Source organism: Rhinolophus sinicus, chromosome 5, assembly GCF_057876585.1.
Source record: "Rhinolophus sinicus isolate RSI-liver-muscle chromosome 5, RSI-T2T, whole genome shotgun sequence".
NCBI classification, from domain to species: Eukaryota; Metazoa; Chordata; class Mammalia; order Chiroptera; family Rhinolophidae; genus Rhinolophus; species Rhinolophus sinicus.
Genome location: NC_142505.1, coordinates 13924383 through 13942392, shown reverse-complemented (window position 1 = coordinate 13942392; position 18010 = coordinate 13924383). Strand labels below are relative to the sequence as shown.

Sequence of the window (18010 nt, the reverse complement as noted above, 5' to 3'; positions counted from 1 at the left end):
GCCACCAGCGCTCTGCGACACACACATGCACGCACTTTATAGGAAGCTTTTGGCATCCAGGACAAGACACCACAGGACTCAGTCTTATGATTTTTATAAAAACCCTCAACCTAGGGCTGGCCAGAGGGTGCAGAGGGCTGCAGTGTTGTTCCTAACGGAATTGAGGACAGATCTGGGGACCAGACCAGCTCCTAGGACCCCGGAGAGGCAGCAGCATAGACAGTACATCAGAGCAGCAGGCAGCACAGGCCTCTAGCTCTGAGCAAGAGGTTGGGAGCACCCATACCTGCCCTGTCCCCAGATGTGGACAGAAGAGAGCCTGGCCCGCTTCCAAGCCTAATCCTGGAGGGACACTTTCACAAACAGGGTGGCAGATGGGTACTGGTCTCCATTCTTGGACAAGAGGTGGACATGGCGGTATCCTGGCAGGCAAGTGGGCAGGAAGGAACACACAGGGAGAGTTCCGGTCACTCAGGGAAGATGCTTCAAGGGATAGCTGCCCCAGCCCAAGACATGCCAGGCCCTGCCTCCCTCCACCTTGCTGTCCCCTCCCCTGGACAAACATTTACCCTGCTTGAGGCTGTTCAGGGGGATGGTACTCTGGCCAATGAAGTCGTTTTTGGAGGAGGCGTCGTAATCCTCGACCACAAAGCGCACGAGGGCAAGCTCAGGCACAACCACCTCAAACTCAAACTCCGTGTCCCACAGCGGGTTGAAACCTAGGGGTACAGGCACCATGTCAATAGCACGGACACCAGCTCCAGGAGATGGGCCCAGCCCAGGCCCAGCACATACCGTTATTGGTGATTACTGCCGTGTGGCGGCTGGCCATGTCCCGGCCCACACCGTGGATCTCCACCGTCACCTTGGGGTCCACAATTGAATTCTTGCTCTTGTTGACTTTGGGCAACTGCTGCCCTGAGATGACCTGAGGGAAGGTGGTGGACAATTAAGGGTTTAGGAATGGTAGTGAGGGTCCCATCCCTCCTGTGGCTGGCCATACCCTGACATTGAGCCGCTTCGGAGTCCACCAGGGCCCTTGAGCCAGGGCACGTGAGTTGAAAGTGGAGCTGGGGTCTCGCAGGAAGGCAGGTTTCAGCACGTACCCACAGGCCCCGTTGTCTTGGAAGCGGCCCTGATACACGTCCATCTCTGCCCCAGGAGTCTGGAAGTTCAGGGCCACTACAGGTAGGACAGAGCAGTCATAGGCTGTGGGTTGGTCTCTGGGACCCGAGAGCCCAACCTACTCAGGGTACACTGAGGCCTTAGAGTCACACAGTGAGGCAGCAGGGTCCTGTATCACTGATGCCTAAAGCCCTCCTGCCACCCTAACTGACCTACCACACCAACCTCACATTCCATTTCTGGTGCCCGGATTCAAAGCACGAGTGTGCTATGGGATTTCAGGCACTGTGACCTGCTAGTAGAGGGATATTTCCAAACTGAGATCACCAGCTCCTGAGCCCACAAATCCTGCATCTGGCCCAGCTTGGGTCCCCAGAGGCTCCTGGTCCCTGGCTCTCTGGACTAAAATCCCTATTCCAGGCGTCCTCCCAGCCTCAGCCAGTCCATACCGATCTGGCAGCCCCCATTCCACATCTCCATAGGGCTGTAGTTGGAGGAGTCCGTTCTCCAGCCAGCGGGGTAGATCCTGCTCAGGTGAGTCACGTTGTGGCGGACCAGGCTGTTTCCTGAGGAGGATGTGACTTGGTCAGAAGTGGAGGCCTCCAGGTGAGCCTGAGCCCCTCCCCACCAGCTCTGCTGGAAAGAGCAGGGAGTCCTAACTCTGTCCAGGCCAGTGGGAGCCAGGCCTGACCCTGGCCAGCACACATGGTCAGACAGTGGACAGCACCCTCAGGGAGCAGGCCCCGGGCTCACCTGATTCTTGGAGCAGTCGGAGGGCACGGTTCTCAGAGAAGGACACGATCTCATAGAAAGCCTGCCCTGGGGTGCCAGGGCTGGAGAAGCCCCGGAAGTGGACGCTCTTGCAGTAAATGACCATATCGGAGAGCTCTTTCACTAGCCTGTGCTTGTCCTACTGGGGGCCATGGGGAGGCCCAGGTTAGATTCAGAGGTTGGGGCAGGTGGGCACTGAGAGAGCCAGAAACCCAGACACACAGAGAGAAGTAAACAGACAGAGAGAGAGGGGGGCAGAGGGTCTGAGTGGCAGCCACAGAGAACTAAGACAAGGCAAACATCCCACCAGGTGATGGGAGGTGATGATGGGGGAGGGCCCCAGGGCTGACCTCCCCCCACAACTTCCCCTCGAACCTTGGGCTTGTGTTGCACTCGGCTCCTTACTGCTTCATCCTCCATCTCGGCAGCCTCATCCTCATCTGACACGACAGTGGCCTCAGGGCCACCTTCCCCTCCCAAGGGCAGGAGCCCCCCAAGCTTCTTCCCTTTCACCAAGATCTTCCCCTTCAGTTGCTAAGGGTGGAGGGGCAGTTGGTCAAAACCAAGCTGGCCTCCCAGCCAGTTCCCCTGCCCTGTCCTCTGGGCACCCCCATCCCCACCAGGCACCTCAGGGGAAGGCAGGCTGGTGGTAGCCCCGTCCAGCGGCCGGTCCAAAAGCATGGGGCCCAGGGTGGTGCGCAGGTGTCGCGCCATCACGCGCTGCTGCTCTAGACTGCAATGGTTCTCCAGGGACAGGATGACAGGGTAGGGGGAGGCCTGGAGGCCCAAGAGCAGATTAAGAAGGGTTTGCCGCCCCGATCCTCCCGATCCTCACCCCACCCAGGGGCGCGGCCACCTTGAAGGCATAGTCTCGGATGGCCCTGAGTACATCGCAGAAGAGGATCTTGGAAGTGAAAGTGTAGCCGTGGTAGATGACAGGCTCCTGGTTGGGCCCGTCCCAGCAGTCGAGCTCCAAACAGCGGCAGCCTTTGCATAACGCCCTGCGGAGAGGGGTGGTGCTAGGACCCTCTGGCCCCACGCCCATCCCGCCCAGAGCCCCGCCTCCGGGCTCCCCCGCCCCGCCCCCTGCCCCACCGGATATAGGCCTCGGTGCTGCTGGGCCCGGTGAGCTGGTCTTCAAGCAGGTAGGTGTTGTGCGAGGAGGACACCAGGTAGTGGCTGAGCGGCTGGCCCATGTCTTGGTAGACCCGCCGGTGTGCCAGGTTGAAGGCGCTGCCATCAGCGGATAGCAGGTACATGAGGAAGCCGTCCTTGGTCATCTGCCGTTGTGCCTTGGCTGGGAGGGAGGAAGCCAGCACGTCAGAGCCCTCCACTGGCCAGCCGTTTCCTGGGGACCTTGCCGTGCCACTGCTCAGGGAGGTGGAGCCCCCATGCCCTCTGCCTCCCAGTCCTGAGCTCATCCTTAATATCTCTCGGAAGGGGTAAGTTTGAGTCTCTCCAACCAATCTACCCCAGGGTGGGGGCTGTCTCCTCCTCTTGTGTCCCCTGTACTGTGAGTAGGGTTCTGAGCGGGAATTCCCACCAGTTCTCGTGAACTGTTTTCGCTTTCCCGTTCCCGAATCCCGAGAAAAGTTGGTCAGGAAATCGGGAAAATCAGCTCTTTGAACCCAGGTGGTTGGTAGTATCGGCCGTCACTTTGTGGAAATGATTCATCATGGAGAACAGAAAGCAGTTTATATCTCGGGATTCGTGAACAAGAAAGTGAAAAAAATTCCTGAGAATGGGCGGGAATTCCCACCTGGAAACCCTAACTGTGAGGCCCCGTGAGGACAGGACCTCATCTTCTCTGTGCCTCCAGATTGGAGCCCCCTCCAGGACCAGGCTCCATCTTATGTCTCAAAGCTGGGCCCAGGATGGGCACCAAGAAGGAAGCAGGGGATGTGCTTTTCTAGCTTCTACTCTATTTCCTGGGGGAGAGGTCCTCAAAACCCCTTGGAGGAGAAATGAGGTGGCTAGTGATGCTGGAGCCCCGTTTCCTATCTGCCTGCTTTCATGGTGTAGGCAAATACTGACCGGGAGGACTGGGGCTTACTAAGGCACCCCCATCCCTGCAGCTCCCTACACTCAGGCTGCAGTCTCCCCAGGAATCTCCCAGCCCACTGTGGCCCTGGGACTGCAGGGCACAGGCCCTGGCCAGGCCCTCACCACTCTCGCTGGGCTCATAGCGCTCAATGAGGGAGAGGGCCAGTGCTGGTCCCGCCGCCTCCTCCCGCTGCTGGTGCTGCAGGAACGTCACTAACTGATCCACTGACAGGGTCTCCCCAGAGTTGGCAGCCTCAGCAAAGGTTTGGTCAATCTCCTCCCGCTGGGTTAGTGTCTTGTAGAAGGCTTCAATCTCCTCGTCTTCCAGGGAGTCTGTCTGAGAGCGGTCACATTCCTACAAAACCAGGACAGCCAGGTGTGCAGGCTCAGAACAGGCCCTGGGCTAGGGTCAAGGACCCCACTGCCAGGCAGACCCAGCCCTCACTGCTGCCTCACCCTGAAGATCTTCCGGGCATAGCTGTCATCCACCTGGATGTTGAGTTCCTTCAGAAAGTTCTGCAGCTCCTTGAAGCTCATCTTGTTGTCCTTGTTTTTGTCAGCTTTTCGCAAGCAAGAGTGAATCCAGCTGGGTAAGAACTAAGGAAAGAACCCAGGAGCCCTAGTACCCCCAAGGTCCCAGCCAGAGCCACGGTTCTAGCCCAGGGTCAATACCTGGGCCCATGTGGACTGAGGCTTCCTGTAGACACAGCTTCCCACAAGCCTGACTTACTGCATATGCGAATTTCAGGGGCAAGACCTGGTGACCTCTTGAGAGGAAATGTTACATCCTAGTACAGGGTCTTTTTTCCTATTTGCTGGCTTTGAACCCTCTCAAATTTAAAACAAAACAAAACAAAAAACATTTCTTTCTATAAAAGCATTCATTATAGACAATTTAGAAAATAAAGAAAAGTAAACAAACAAATCCCCCAGAGACCCAAGGATAACTACTGTTAACATTGTAAGGTACGTCCTTCCAGTTTTGAATATATAATTGTTAGCCAACATGACTAAAGCACTTGAGGCTTATTTTATAGGAAACCACAAATTTCAAGCCACTGACCAGAAGGTGGGGACATCACATGCAAAAACAAAGCCTAGATCACGTTGTCATGATTGGGGCACTCAGGCCCCCACTTCTCTCTTAACCTCTATCCTCTCTCCTCTCAACCTTGACCTTGAGAACTAGATGATTAAAACCTCTGAGTCTAGGTTTCCCATTGAAGCAGGCTGCTCCCGCAGCCTCCCAACTCCATGCTGGTTACAGATTAGGGAAGAGGGGACATCAGGGGGCTGCAGGTACCTCCCCTGCTTGCCTTTTACTATGAACCGTGTTCCCCTAAAATTCATACGTTGAATCCTAACCCCCACTATGATGGTATTTGGAGATGGGCCTTTGGGAGGTTTGGAAGAGGTCATGAGGTGGGGCCCTCATGATGGAATTAGTGCCCTGATAAGGAGAGACCAGAGCTTACTGTCTTTGTGTCTCTCTCTCTCTCTCTCTCTCTCTCTCTCTCTCTCTCTCTCTCTCTCTCTCTCTCTCTCTCTCTCTCTGCCATGTGAGGACGCAGTGAGAAGGCAGCCATCCAGAAGTCAGGAGGAAAGCTCTCACCAGAACCCAACCCTACCAGCACCCTGATTTTGGACTTCCAGCCTCCAGATCTGTGAGAAAATGAATTTCTGTTGTTTAAGCCACCTAATCCGTACTGTTTGGTATGATGGTCCAAAGCTGGGTATCTTCCATACCCAGGTTGCCCTGGGGACATCACGGCCAGTATCCACAGGCTTGGCCTGGACCCACTGCCACCAAAAGGATACTGCTGCAGCTTTTGCCGCTGGTCCATGGAGCCTGAGTGCTGAATGACCTTGCGCAGACCCTGCACCCAGTGCTGGGCGTCAGCGGGCGACGGGGCGATGAGGTCTAATGTGTTTCGCTGGTCCTTAAAGACAATGGAGAAACAGCGGTCCTCGGGCACATCACGGGCATACTTCTCCAGGCCCTCTGTGCGGTGTCCCATCCGTACCTCCTGAATGTCCTCGATGGAGACTGTAAGAAGGGGGTGGGGGTGGGCCAGAGAGAAGCATGAGGCCAACTCCAGCCCCTGGCATGGCTGAGGCCACAGTGGAAGGGGGCACAATTAGAGACATAGCCAGGGCATCTGGAGCTCAGGCCTTGCTTGATCCAGAGAGAAAGGATGGGGTCAGGAGGACAGACAAGGCGGACAAAAAAGAGGAAGGAAGACAGACACTGGGGTGGGAAAGGAATGTGAGACACAGTTGTATTGGGCAGAGTGGAAACACAAGGAATTACAGAGACAGAGAGGGACTGCCTTTAGGGCAGGAAGGGTACCTGGGACCCCAAACCCCCTGTTTCTGTGCTGTCGGGAGTAGGGCCCTGGGGAGAGGATTTGGGCAGGGCAAGGCTCTTAAACAGATGGGGAGAGACCATTCTGGAGCATGGGGCCTGGGACAGAGAAGAGGCCACATATCCTCCTGATCAAACTTGACTTTGGACCCGTCCTCCCCTCACACAGCCATGAAAGCCTCCAGGCCCCACTCCTGACCATTCAGGAGACTGGAGCCACCCTCAGTCTGCCCCGGCCTTGGGAGCTGAGGGCTGAGGGCCAAAGACAGAGAGACACGTGCTTGTGTCAGTGGGTAGAGAGGGCCTTGCCCCGTGTGTGTCAGTATGTGTCCTGAACTCAGGGAGTCCCTTGGCAAGGAGGGGGAAGGAAGAAGGCTCTGCCCTCTAGGGTTCCAAGAGTCAGACTGGAGGGTACTCCTTGGGGGTCTGAGAGATCATAGCATTCTGCTCTGGGGAGCCAGGAGGGCCCTGCTGTCACTACTCGGCCTTCTAAGCTTCAGGGAGCAGCAAGGCCCTGTCTACCCTTTCTTACCCCCAATGTGTCCTCCCTGGCCTGGCTGGGAGCCAGTCCCACTGGCTGGGCCCATGCTGGGCCTCCCAGCATCAGGGTCCAGGCTCTGTGTCTGCCCCACCCCCATCCTGAGCCATCTATATCCATCTGCCCTGGTTCCTAGACCAGCTCTGGCTGAAAGCCCACCTGTCCCTTCTGGTGCCTACTGGTACCCTGAGTGCCCCGGGGCCTCCTAGCCACCTGCAGGCCCCACGGGTGTGCCATGTATCCAGCCCAGGCAGCAGGCTCTGAAGAGTAGGACACGTGAGCCCTGGACCATCTAGGGTGCAGGGGATATCCTTGCTTAATCCCTCTGCCCACAGCCTCCTGTGCCCTGCTAGGCCCCATACCAGCTGCAGCTGACCCAGGCTAGGAGTGAAAACAGGAAGTCTGAGCAAGCCATGGAGCTCCCGGGCCAACACCCCCACCCTGCCTTCACTGCTGATAATGCTTTGTCTGCCTCTGGAAACCAGAGTTGAGGGGGGTGCTAACGGTGGCAGCGTCAGGGAAGACTTAGGGATCAGGAAGCAGAGGCCAGAGAACTGGGGGTGGGGGCGCTGCTCCACTCCTCCCTCACCTAGCCTGTTTCCCTGACGGTAGAGTACAGTTGAGGACAATTGTCTCACTTGCCCAGAGAAGGGAAGCAGCCAACAGGCAAGTTCAGCGCAAGGCCTGTCTCGGAGGCTTTGAATGGAAGAGAGCCTCTTCCGGCCACGGTCCCTATCTGACTATATCTGATTCCCAACCCCAGGCCTGACATCCCTGCAGCCCCTCCTGGGGTGCAAGCCCCTTACTTATCTGCCTTCCTCATTCTCGCCTCTACACCTTTGCTCACACTGGGTCTCCTGCCTGGGATGATCTTCCTGCCCTCGTGTCACAGCTGTACCAGTGTGAGGGTCTCATTTCCCCAGTGCAGGTGTAGAAAGGCCTAAGTCTCTACTACTCTGCTGCCCCCACACCCAGCCCAACAGATGCTAGGTACCCTGGGAACCATGCATACGTACCAGCTGGCCAGTGGGCTCCCAGAACCCCCAGGGCTCAGAGTGTATAAGATAACCCGTTCCCACCATGGCACCTCCTGCCAGCGTCTAACAGGAAACCTCATATCAGGGCGGAGGCATGTGAAGGAGCCCGGCTTGTTCCCCAGAGGAAAGGTCAGGATCACTCCTGCTCTATGTGGCACACGTGCACTGAGGGCGGTTTTCTGAAAGCGCCTCAGGCCCCATCCTCTCTGACCCTGGCCAGCCCTGCTCAGAAACCTTCCATGGTCCACAGTCCCCAAGGCCCAGCCCCACTCTTCCCATCTGACCTTGCTCCTGTCCTGCCTCACCTCTGACCCCTCCATAGGCCACAGGCCAGCAGGCCATCTCAGGTTTCTGCCCAGACCCTTCCTGTGGCTTGTCACCTGTGTCTGGTCTCATTCCCTGCAGACCTGCCAGTGGGCTGACCCTGCCTGACCTTCAACAGCCAAGGGCAGGGGAATGAGTGAGGGCTTTCCAGGGGTCTAGGCTATGTAAAACCCAGCGGCAGTGATCTCTCTGCACTGTCCAATACAGCAGCCACTAGCCACATGTGATGATTTAAATATGAATTTGTTAAAATTCAATAAAATTAAGAGTTCAGTTCCTCAGTCACCCTAATACATTTCAAGTGCTCAGTGGCCACAAGTGACTAGTGGCAACTGTATTGGACAGCACGGATATAGAACATTTCCATCAACACAGAAAGATCTCCTGGATAGCATTGGTTTGCAATTTTCCCACCAGGTAAAGATGCAGAGTTAGACCTCTCCTTTTACAGAATTGTTAGGGCATTCTTGTGTTAAGGAGAGCAGTCCTTAACACAGAGCTTTCTCCCTAAGGCCTTGTAGGGAACACTCTCCATTTGCAGGCCTGAGCGTTAGGTTCCTCAACCCTTTCTGAAGCTTATAGAAAGTCCTCAGACCCACACCCTCATGGGAGCTACCAAGCTGAGGCTTCATGTCCTAGCCCTGCTCTGCCTCAGCCTCCCTGCAATGGCCCCAGTCCCAGGGGAGAGCCCCTTCCGGCGGCCCCGCCTCACATCCTGGCCACTCATCCTGGGAAGGGCCTTACCTGCCCCCAGACTTGGTGCTGGCTTTTGCCCTACCACACCTGGAGTTCTAGTGTGCCCAACTTTGCTCCTCCCCACAACCGCCAGGGCAGATACCTGTGACGTCATACAACGCGGTCCACTTCCCTCCCTCCTTCTGAGCCTGCTTTCCCATCTGTGGCCATGGTTATATATCCCTAATCCCCAAAAGGCTTTAGCATCTCCATCTGTGGTCCTCGGTCCAGGACTGCCCTCTCTGGCCCAAACTAGAGCTCAGTGTTTTAAATGACTCCTCTCCCTAACTCTGACCCACTTCAGGTTCCCCATATCTGGTCCCCATTGCATGATTGACCTATGCCCCACCAGGCCAGGCCTCGTTTCCCTATCTGTGGTCCTGGTCCATTATGGACCTCCACCCCCAACCAGCATCAGTTTCCCCATCCAAGCACGGACTGCACACTCTGCCTCCTACCCCAGGGCCCCGTGGCACTCACACAGCTGGGACTCCGGGCTCCGCATGACCTTGCGGGATTCCTGCCAGATGGTCTTGCAGTCTTCCTGCAACTTGTAGAAGCGCTCTCTCCGCCATGAGTTGGACTTCACCTTCAGGAGCTGGCTGCCCTTCAGCAGTGCCTGTAGATCCTCATCATCTTGGAGGCCTAGGGGGCAGAGCTGGTAAGATGCCACCTCCTCCACTGTCCCTGCTGCCCTAGGCCCCATGCTAGTCACGCCCACTTCCAGACCCTCTCGGAGCCCACTTTTCACCAGCCTCATCCTCGGTTCTCTGCCTCTACCATGAAGTCATCTCTGATTGCCAGCTGAGGCTATGTAAACCTTAGGACACCTACCCACTCAAGGCCACACGGTGACCTGCCACCCACAGCTGAATGGACCAAGGGAGGGCAGCTAATCTAAGAACACCTGGTCCCAGGGGGATCAGAACCCTAGGAAGTGGCCTGGCTCTAAAAGACAAGGTGGGCCCTTCCTGAGCACACCTAGGGGTCAGAGTAACTTGAAGGCAGCTGAGACCAAAATATCAGGCAAAGCAGGAAAGACAAGGGGCAGACACAGAAGGAAATGGAGTCCAGAGCACCACGGAGCCCAACCACCCAACTCCAGTGGCTGTGGGATCACCAGTGCCCAGGTCCAGGTCCCCCTCCTAACTCATTGTGACCTGGGCAACTGAATTCATGTTGTGGGGCCTCTGCTTTCCTGTCTTTAAACTGAGGATAAAAATAGGATCTCCCTCAAAGGGAAGGTCTAAGGTTAAATGAGATGATGCACGTATCTGGGGAGGTCCCGAGGTGACAGCAGTTGTAGATCTTGGTGTCAGAACTGTGATTATTGTGCGGCCGTCGTGCCCACCCCTGCCACCCTCACCACTGTTGTCCACACCCCTGACTTGGACTTGCTTGAATGGATCTTGATCCTTGCTCCCAGGACACACATGAGCCCCCTGCAGCCTCTGTTGGGCCTGCTGGGATGCCCCTGTCCCTCCGTGCCCACCCCAGCTGAGTCTCCTGGGTCCAAGACCCCTCAGGGTATAGCAGCACTAAGTCAGAGTGCAGCCTTTCAAATGCTGAGGCCGGGCCTGGTCCAGGGCCACACGGCAAGGACCAGAACCCGGGCTGCTTGGTACCCTCCAGCCAAGCTCTCTTGCTGTGTCTCTCAGAGACACAGACTGGCTCCCAAAGATATGATGCCCTTTGTCCAACCAGGCCCAAGCAAGAGGAACCAAAGGGGCATCAGGGCTGGCTCCCCAGGAGCCCTCACCCCCAAACAAACCCTGTACTAACTGTGATTAAGGAGAGAACCCCCAACCTTAATGACCCATCATGGTAATACAGATACATACATCTATATCTGCATCTGTATGTATCACCCTATATCTGTGTCTATATCTGTACCTGCATCTGTCTCTATCATCCAAGACACATGTAGTCCAGCAGCCAGCTCTGTTCAGAGCCAATTGGCCATTATCTCACCTCACATCTATTCCCAAAACTAAAACTGTGTGGCCTCAGCAATCTTTATTCTTTGGCTCCCCCAGAGCGGTGGCATCATAGACCATGTGGGTCCAGTCTGAGGGGCCTGTGCCTAGGCCTATAGGCTTTTCTTTTTTGAGCCCAGATCCTCGGCCCTTTATAGCCTCTCCCACTTTATCCTTGTCCCCCCACTCCCTAGCCCGCCCCCCACACCCATGGGACCTACAGAACCTCCTGTACCACTTCCCTAAGCCTCAGCTGCCCACATCCTCTTTTTCACTCCCCAATCTCCTGCCTCCAGTGGGTACAGAGCCCAGTGCTAACAGCCACTCCGCTGTTGCATTAGGCAACTCCCTTCCCTCTGTTCCTCCATCAGTATTGAGTGACAACAGTGTCGGAGGAGACATCTCTGGGCCTCCTCAGAGGTGACACTCTGGTGTGGCCACCTTTGTCCCAAGTCTCTCCACCACTTCCAGGAGACCCCTCTGCCTCGGTGTGAGCAGTTCCCCCTTCAGCCCCAGGGGAAGCCCCGAGGGCTCCTGCAAGATGTCCTAAACCATTGGCTATCTATAGGGCTCGAGACCAGAGGAAGGGGAAGGGAGTCCAATGCTGCCAGAGGAGCCACCTCAGCCTCTGTTGGGGATTCTGTGGTCCTTTCTGATGCTGAGGTGCAATTGGGAGGGACATCTTACCCTTGGCCTGGCCTGCATCCCACCCCTTAAGCTGGGCACACATTAGGGTAAGCCATTGCTGACAGCCCAGATGTAAATGGGGGAGGGGGTCGGAAAGTAGGTGAGCCCCACCCTCCAGTTCTGGAAAACACCGTGAGGAGATGACATGTTTATCCTGTTCTGGAGCCAGGCTGTGGCCCTGTCTGCAGTCAGGCAGAGATAAGCCCCCTAACTGCCGACATAACTTCCGGAACACAGACCTCCGTCCCAAGGTGGACCTTGATAACCGCTGCCCTGTGGGCCACTGGGAAACCTGGTCAGGCACCTCCATCTCTGAGCCTCATTTGAGGTCCTTTTGTTTCTGAGATCTCTGCGCTGCCCGTTCCCACTACCCAGAAAGTCTGTGGGCACCCCTGCCAGCCCCACTCACTTAGCTGTAGTACCTTCTCCTGTGGAAGGGCGGGGGTGAGAGGACTCTGAGCTCAGGGGCCCGGGGGTGACCTTGCAGCCTCACCAAGCTGCCCAGGCCAGCTGCACACAGGAGGTGGCCCTGGGGAGGAGTGCAGACAGTGCTGTGGATGCTAATAAAAAGCTGACGGGAGTACCAGGAGTCCTGCCCAGGTACCGAGGGTGATGCATGATGGACACAAACTAGGCCTGGGACCCACAGCAATGCACACCACACCATCACACCATCACACAACCTCGAAGAGACAATGAGTCACACACAGTGATACACATTGTTACATGGAGTCACACACAGCCACACAACATGCAATGCCAGAACATCATCATCATCATCATCACCATCATCATCATAGCATCCACCATCATAATAATAGTTAATATTTGAATAAGATACTGTTCTTAGCACGTGTATTTAATCCCCCCCCCCCCACAAGCCTGAGGAAAGCACTACCATTATTCCCATTTTATCGATGAGGATCTTGAGGCTCAAGGAAGTTACATGGCTGAGTCAGGACTCAGAAGCCTGTCCACAGGGTCAGTGCTCAGCAACATTACAATATGCAGCCAGCACTCAGAAGTACACTGCCACAAAGAGTAACATCAGAAAATCCACATAACATACACACCCTAACAGAGTCCCTCTGAGTTACCCCAGGTCACATCTGTCACCCACAGTGCACAACATCACACAGTACCACACACTGTCTCGCAGACCATCTCATTGGATTACACAGTCACAGCAGTTACACACTGGGCCACATATCCTCGTAAATCTGTAAACAGGAGGGGTTAAGTGTGACAAAGAGCAGGGAGTCTTGGAGGGGCTGAGGTAGATCAGAAGGGGTAACCCCCATTGTACTCACCCCACGGGCCACCCCTGCAAACACAGTCCCACAGTAGGTCACACACTCACAGGAGTACTAAACAGGTTCAATTAAAAGGTCGAGGGCACGATTCAGAGCTCAGGAACATATATTGTTTCCTGCCCCCGCTGCCATCCCAGTCTCTGCAGATCTCAATGCTCCCTGCATCCCTTACCCAGCCTCTGCCCATTGAGTGCCGCCACTTTGAGGCTCTGCTCCTGCAGGTAGAGCTCTCTGGAGCGGCTCCGGCTCCGACCCCCCAGGAACGGCATGATGCTCCGCAGAGCCCCTGACGCCCGCGGAGCCTGGCTCGGGACGAAGCGGCAGCCTCCAGAAGCCTGCCTAGGCGGGAATACAGGCGGAGACCAAGCCTGGAGGGGCGGAGCTAGAACCCGGTTGGAAGGCCCAGGAGGCGGGGCCTCGGTCCTAGAGGCGGGGCAAGAGGGAAATCTGGACTGGAAGGGGCGGAGCCAGACCCAGAGGAGCGGAACAGATACCCCTGGAGGTGGGGCGAGAGCGGAATCCGGGAGGGGAGAGGAGGAACCAGAGTGGGACAAATCCGTAATTCAGGAAGCAGATCAGTGGCGAAAGCCAGAACCCAGAAAGGGGATTGAGGGCAGTGACAGAGCCAAAGTGGTGGGGAAGGGAAGGAGCCGAGTTTGGGAGACGACGTAGAGTCAGAGCCAGACCCAGGAAACCGACCTGGGAGTAGCCAGGGCCCAGGGCGCGAACCCGGAGAGGGTCCCGCACTGGAAAGGCGGTGTTTGGCAGAGAGGGGCGGAACCTCGAATTTGGAGGCTCTGTGGGGGCGGAGTCCGACCAGGGCGCCGAGCCTGAGCCGCGCTTCTAAACAGCTGGGGGCCTGGAGGAGGACTCAGGAGCTGGGCGAGACAGAACTAAGGAGGGGCTGCCTGGGCTACAGAGTCCAGCGGTGAACGGGATGGAGCCCGTGCCAGACAACCGAGGCTGCCAAATATTTTACTAAAATAAGGAATTTATTGTGACTCAGCTGGCTGTTGCCTCACTTGTGAATCTCAGGCAGACCTGTTTCTTTCTCTCTGTTTCCCCACCTGAGTGGGGTAATCTCCAAGGTTCCAAATGCGAATGGAATTCTTGGAAAAAATGCTGATCTTGAAAGGAATCCATTAACGCAGGCTCGCTTTGATAAATAGGACGACTGCAACTTTATACAAAACTGTGCTGCCAGTGTACTCGGGAACAGTGGGACCTTTCATGTAAGTTACAGCTTCCCTTTCATTCACCCAGCAATTATTTATTGAGCCCCTACTGTGCGCCAAGGTCAGGGCACCACCCACTCCAGGCCTGATTCATTTCTTTTACTCCCTGACTCTGAATAGTTCTTCCATTCGCCTCACTTCAGCTCCATTCACCAGCATTGACAGTGAGTCACTGGCAAAGCCAATTATTAAAACAGACAAAACACTGAAGTGCATGCAGAGTGACATGCCTAAAGTCACACCAGAGAATAAATCATGAAAACGTGTGTTAGTGTAGATGAGCTGATATATGAGCATAGACAAGTTATTCTTTTGGAAAGCAGGAGAAGAGCCAAGTGTAAGGGGACCTCTGTTTTAGAGAAACCATGCAAAGGTTCACTGAAGGACCAAGCATAGAATCACATCTCAATATAATTTGCTTCCTTTGAATTCTTAGGTATGTTATGTGTTTAAAAACAATCCTGAGAAGTGGTCCACTGGCTTCACCAAACTGCCAAAGGGGCCTATGGCACAAAAGTTACTGATCAGTGTTGTCTGTATAGTGTGGGCCTGGAACCCCAGGAACAGAGCTTTGACACATAATTGAGGTAGGTAGGGGGCTGGCCACCGCAACTTGCTATGCTAGTTCTGGAACCGTTATCTCTTGGGGGTACTGGCTTTTTAGCCAGCCTAGAGGTCCTATGACATTAGTGCTTTATTCTCACTTCTTCTGTGAAATGGGTATTGAGATTCTGTGGATGAGAAAACAGGCCCAGGGAGGCAAAGAGATTTGCCCAGGGTCACAATACAAGTAGAAGCAAAGCTAGGACTGAGCCCAGGTCTCCTGAGGCCAAGATGAAGCCAGGCCCCAACCTGTCTTCCACTTTTACAAATGCCAGTTCTTACAGTGGGGCAGGAGGGATTAGGTGTAGGAAAAATTAGTGGAGGTAGCTGTGTTCAGTGAGGACAGGGCCCTGGGAGGTCATATCCTTCAGGCACATCTGGGGACCTGCTCCAGGAATCAGTGCAGCCCTGGCCAGAATGAAGAAAGCAGAGGCAGTGAGTTAGGACGAGGAGGAGGCTGGGAGCCCGGAACGTCAGTCTGAGGGCTTCAAAGCCTTGGGAAGGAGCCTCTTGATTCTTGAGCCCGGTTCTGGTCACATTTTTTCCTGGCTAGAGACTCCCTCATCTCCCAAAGAACCAGACAGCAACTCACAGGACATGGTCACTTAGGGGGTGGGCCTCCTTGCAGGAACATAGCACCTGCCGGTACCAGGCACTATTCTAATTGCCTTATAGGTATTATTATCTCCTTCAATCCTCATGGGAACCCTACAAGGTAGAGCTCTTATCCCCCACTTACAGATGAGGAAGCTGAGGCACAATGAAATCAAGAAATTTGTCTGAAATGAAAAAGCCAAGTCTTGACCTTGATCAAGTAGTTTGCCCAGAATCCATGTCTCTATACTATACTGCCTCTGCATGCATGTGGGGGTGAGGACAGAAGGGATATTTCATATCTAGGGGGGCCCCGTAGCCCCCCAGGCCAATGGAGGGGGCCTTTCTGCAGCAACCCCCAACTGCCTAAGCCAGATAGTGTCATCCTGCAGCACATGTCCAGTGCTTTGAGACCTGAAATATGAAAGGAGTGCAGACTCTCCGATGAAAGTGTTGACAATCTAGGACAGCACAGGGTACAGTGACCACTCCCTCCCACCACCAGTTCTCCTTGACAGGTCCTTGCTTCCCCCTTCTGGCTTGCAGGAGGGACAAAGGTCAGCCAAGGGAGGTAATTTGGGGTACTGAACTAAAAGTGGCAGGGCCTTTAGGGAAACAGCTTGGGGTTGTAGTGTTCATGCCAGCCCCACAGGAAAAGCTGGACGGAGTCAGGCATTCAGAAGGCAGGTCTCAAACAGTATGGGCCAGGGCGGCCAAGCCCATGTCACAAACAGGATGGGCCAGGGCGGCCAAGCCCACGTCACAGGACTGGGATGCACTGGCTGAACCTCCATGCAGCTTCCTCTCCAGGGAGATAGCAGGGCTGCCAGAGGGGAGAGGCTGGACAAAGGCACAGATGCCTGAGGATGGAGCCCATTCCTACATGAACTGAGGCTGCAGCCCTGCCAGAGGCAACCAGATGGCTTTTAAGACGTCGGAGTGTGAGGCAGGCATGGAAGAGGTGGCAGTGTGCAGGGTAGACAACACTAGCTAAGTGATGGTAAGAGAGAAAGCAGGTCTCCACTGTGGCCCTCTGAGCTGCCCAATCTCCCTTCCTGCCAGGCTGGCAGGAGCATTAAGGACACCTCTGGCCTAAGGAGAGAAGAGGGAGCATTGGAAAGAGTGGGGATCCCTCGACCCTGGCTACTGGTATGAGGTAACAGCTCTAGGCACTGAGCAAGGTCTCTCTGGGCTATGGGGGCCAGGTCTGGGCCAACTGGGGAACATAGGACAGACTGGGGACTGCCTGATAAGAACATCTCCGGGTCCCTCTAAATTCTAGGGGTCTCTAGTGAACAGCTGGAGGGCTTTGCCTTTCTTACCCAACTATTATCTCCATGTATGCTTTAGAATAGGTGGCATGCAACCCCAAAGTACTAGAAAACAGAGGGATATATGGTTAAGCAGTGATTGCGGAGAGAAAACCAGGGTTTGCTGAGCTGACAAATGATCTGCGGGACAGGAGGGAAAGCCCGCCCCCCCACCCCAAGAGTGGGTGAGTCCTCAAGCTGGAACAAAAAGATGCCAGGTTCAGGATTGGGGGCCCGTCCAGCCAGAAGACCTCCAAGCCTTACAGCCGGAAGGCCCACGGCTGCTCTCTCTCCTGGAGGGACAGCGTTAGGGCAAGGAGCTGGCTCAGACTCCGTTCCCGAGTCACAGGAGACAGAGCTCGGCTGGAGAAAGGGTGGAGCCGCAGGCATTTCGAGCTGGAACTTGGCCTCGTCCCGCCAGGAGGGTGCGCAGATCGGGGGAATAGGGCTACTCCTCCCTGCCTGGGCAACTCTGACTATGATTTCTGCGCGGGGCGGTTTCCGCGGCACGGTCCGACCTCGGCCAACCTTGCACACCTCCTCGCCCTACCCCCAACGCCCACCCGCCACACCCACGCGGCCGGACGCGGTCCAGGCACGCCAGAGTTTTGGGGAGCCTCTCCTGGAGGCCCGGACGAGGCGGGGAGAACTCGGTTATTCGTGGATGCTCGTTCCTTCCCTCCTTGGCTTTTCCGTGCGCGCTGGACCATAGAGCCCAGCTTTCAGTGACCAGGATAAGGGGGAGTCCCCGAAGCTGGGGTGACCAGGGGGCAGTCTTTAGGGAAGTCTTCAGCCACGTATCCCTCCCTTCCCCCCGGTCGGATCGGGGGGGACAAACCTGGAAACGCCCAGGGTCGCTCCCGGCAGTCCCACCCCGAATCCTGGGCCGAGATTTCCCCACAGCGACAAAAGGGCCGAGGGGCGGGCCCGGGGCGGGGCGGAGGGCGGCTGAAGGAGCTGGGGGTCTTCCGCTCAGAGCCACGAACGGCTTTCTGCTTGGTCGGACCACGCAGGCACTCCCTGCGCGCCAGCCGGGCACTCACCGTGCAGGGTCAGGAAGTCCCGGCACAAGTCCATGCCCGACGCGCGGCGCGGCACGGCGGGAGCCGGGCGCCGCGGGACACACGTGCGCGGCGACAGTGCCGGCGGCAGCGGGTCCGAGCCGAGTGTGGTGGAGGCCCGAATGGACTACGGTGGGAAGAGGCCGGAGGTGGGCCTGGGACACTGCCCCGCCCCCCGCCCGCCTGCGCCCCCGCCCCCCGGATTCGTCAACTCGCGTCTCTCCCCGCCCCCTCCTGGGGATCGGGGTGGGAGGACAGAGTAGGGGCTGGGAAGTCTGCCTAACCCTGGCCCC

The 18010-nt window shown here is 56.1% G+C and overlaps 1 protein-coding gene across 2 annotated transcripts; it reads right to left on the bottom strand.

Annotated features, from left to right (window-relative positions):
* Nucleotides 1-78: 78 nt before the first annotated feature.
* Nucleotides 79-17876, bottom strand: PLCD1 (phospholipase C delta 1). Of its 2 annotated transcripts, none has more exons than XM_074312611.2 (15): nt 17700-17876; nt 9419-9583; nt 5758-5986; nt 4396-4525; nt 4063-4294; nt 2992-3193; nt 2753-2897; nt 2524-2673; nt 2272-2430; nt 1879-2035; nt 1575-1691; nt 1004-1182; nt 796-928; nt 570-719; nt 79-422 (listed from the first exon to the last, which is right to left on the bottom strand). In XM_074312611.2, exons 1-15 carry the CDS (start codon nt 17731-17733, stop codon nt 337-339), a joined length of 2268 nt encoding a protein of 755 aa, XP_074168712.1. In that variant the 5' UTR covers nt 17734-17876; the 3' UTR covers nt 79-336. The 2 variants fall into 2 exon arrangements, with proteins under 2 accessions (XP_074168712.1, XP_019583180.2); XM_019727621.3 differs by lacking the exon at nt 17700-17876 and adding an exon at nt 13087-13265.
* Nucleotides 17877-18010: the final 134 nt, after the last annotated feature.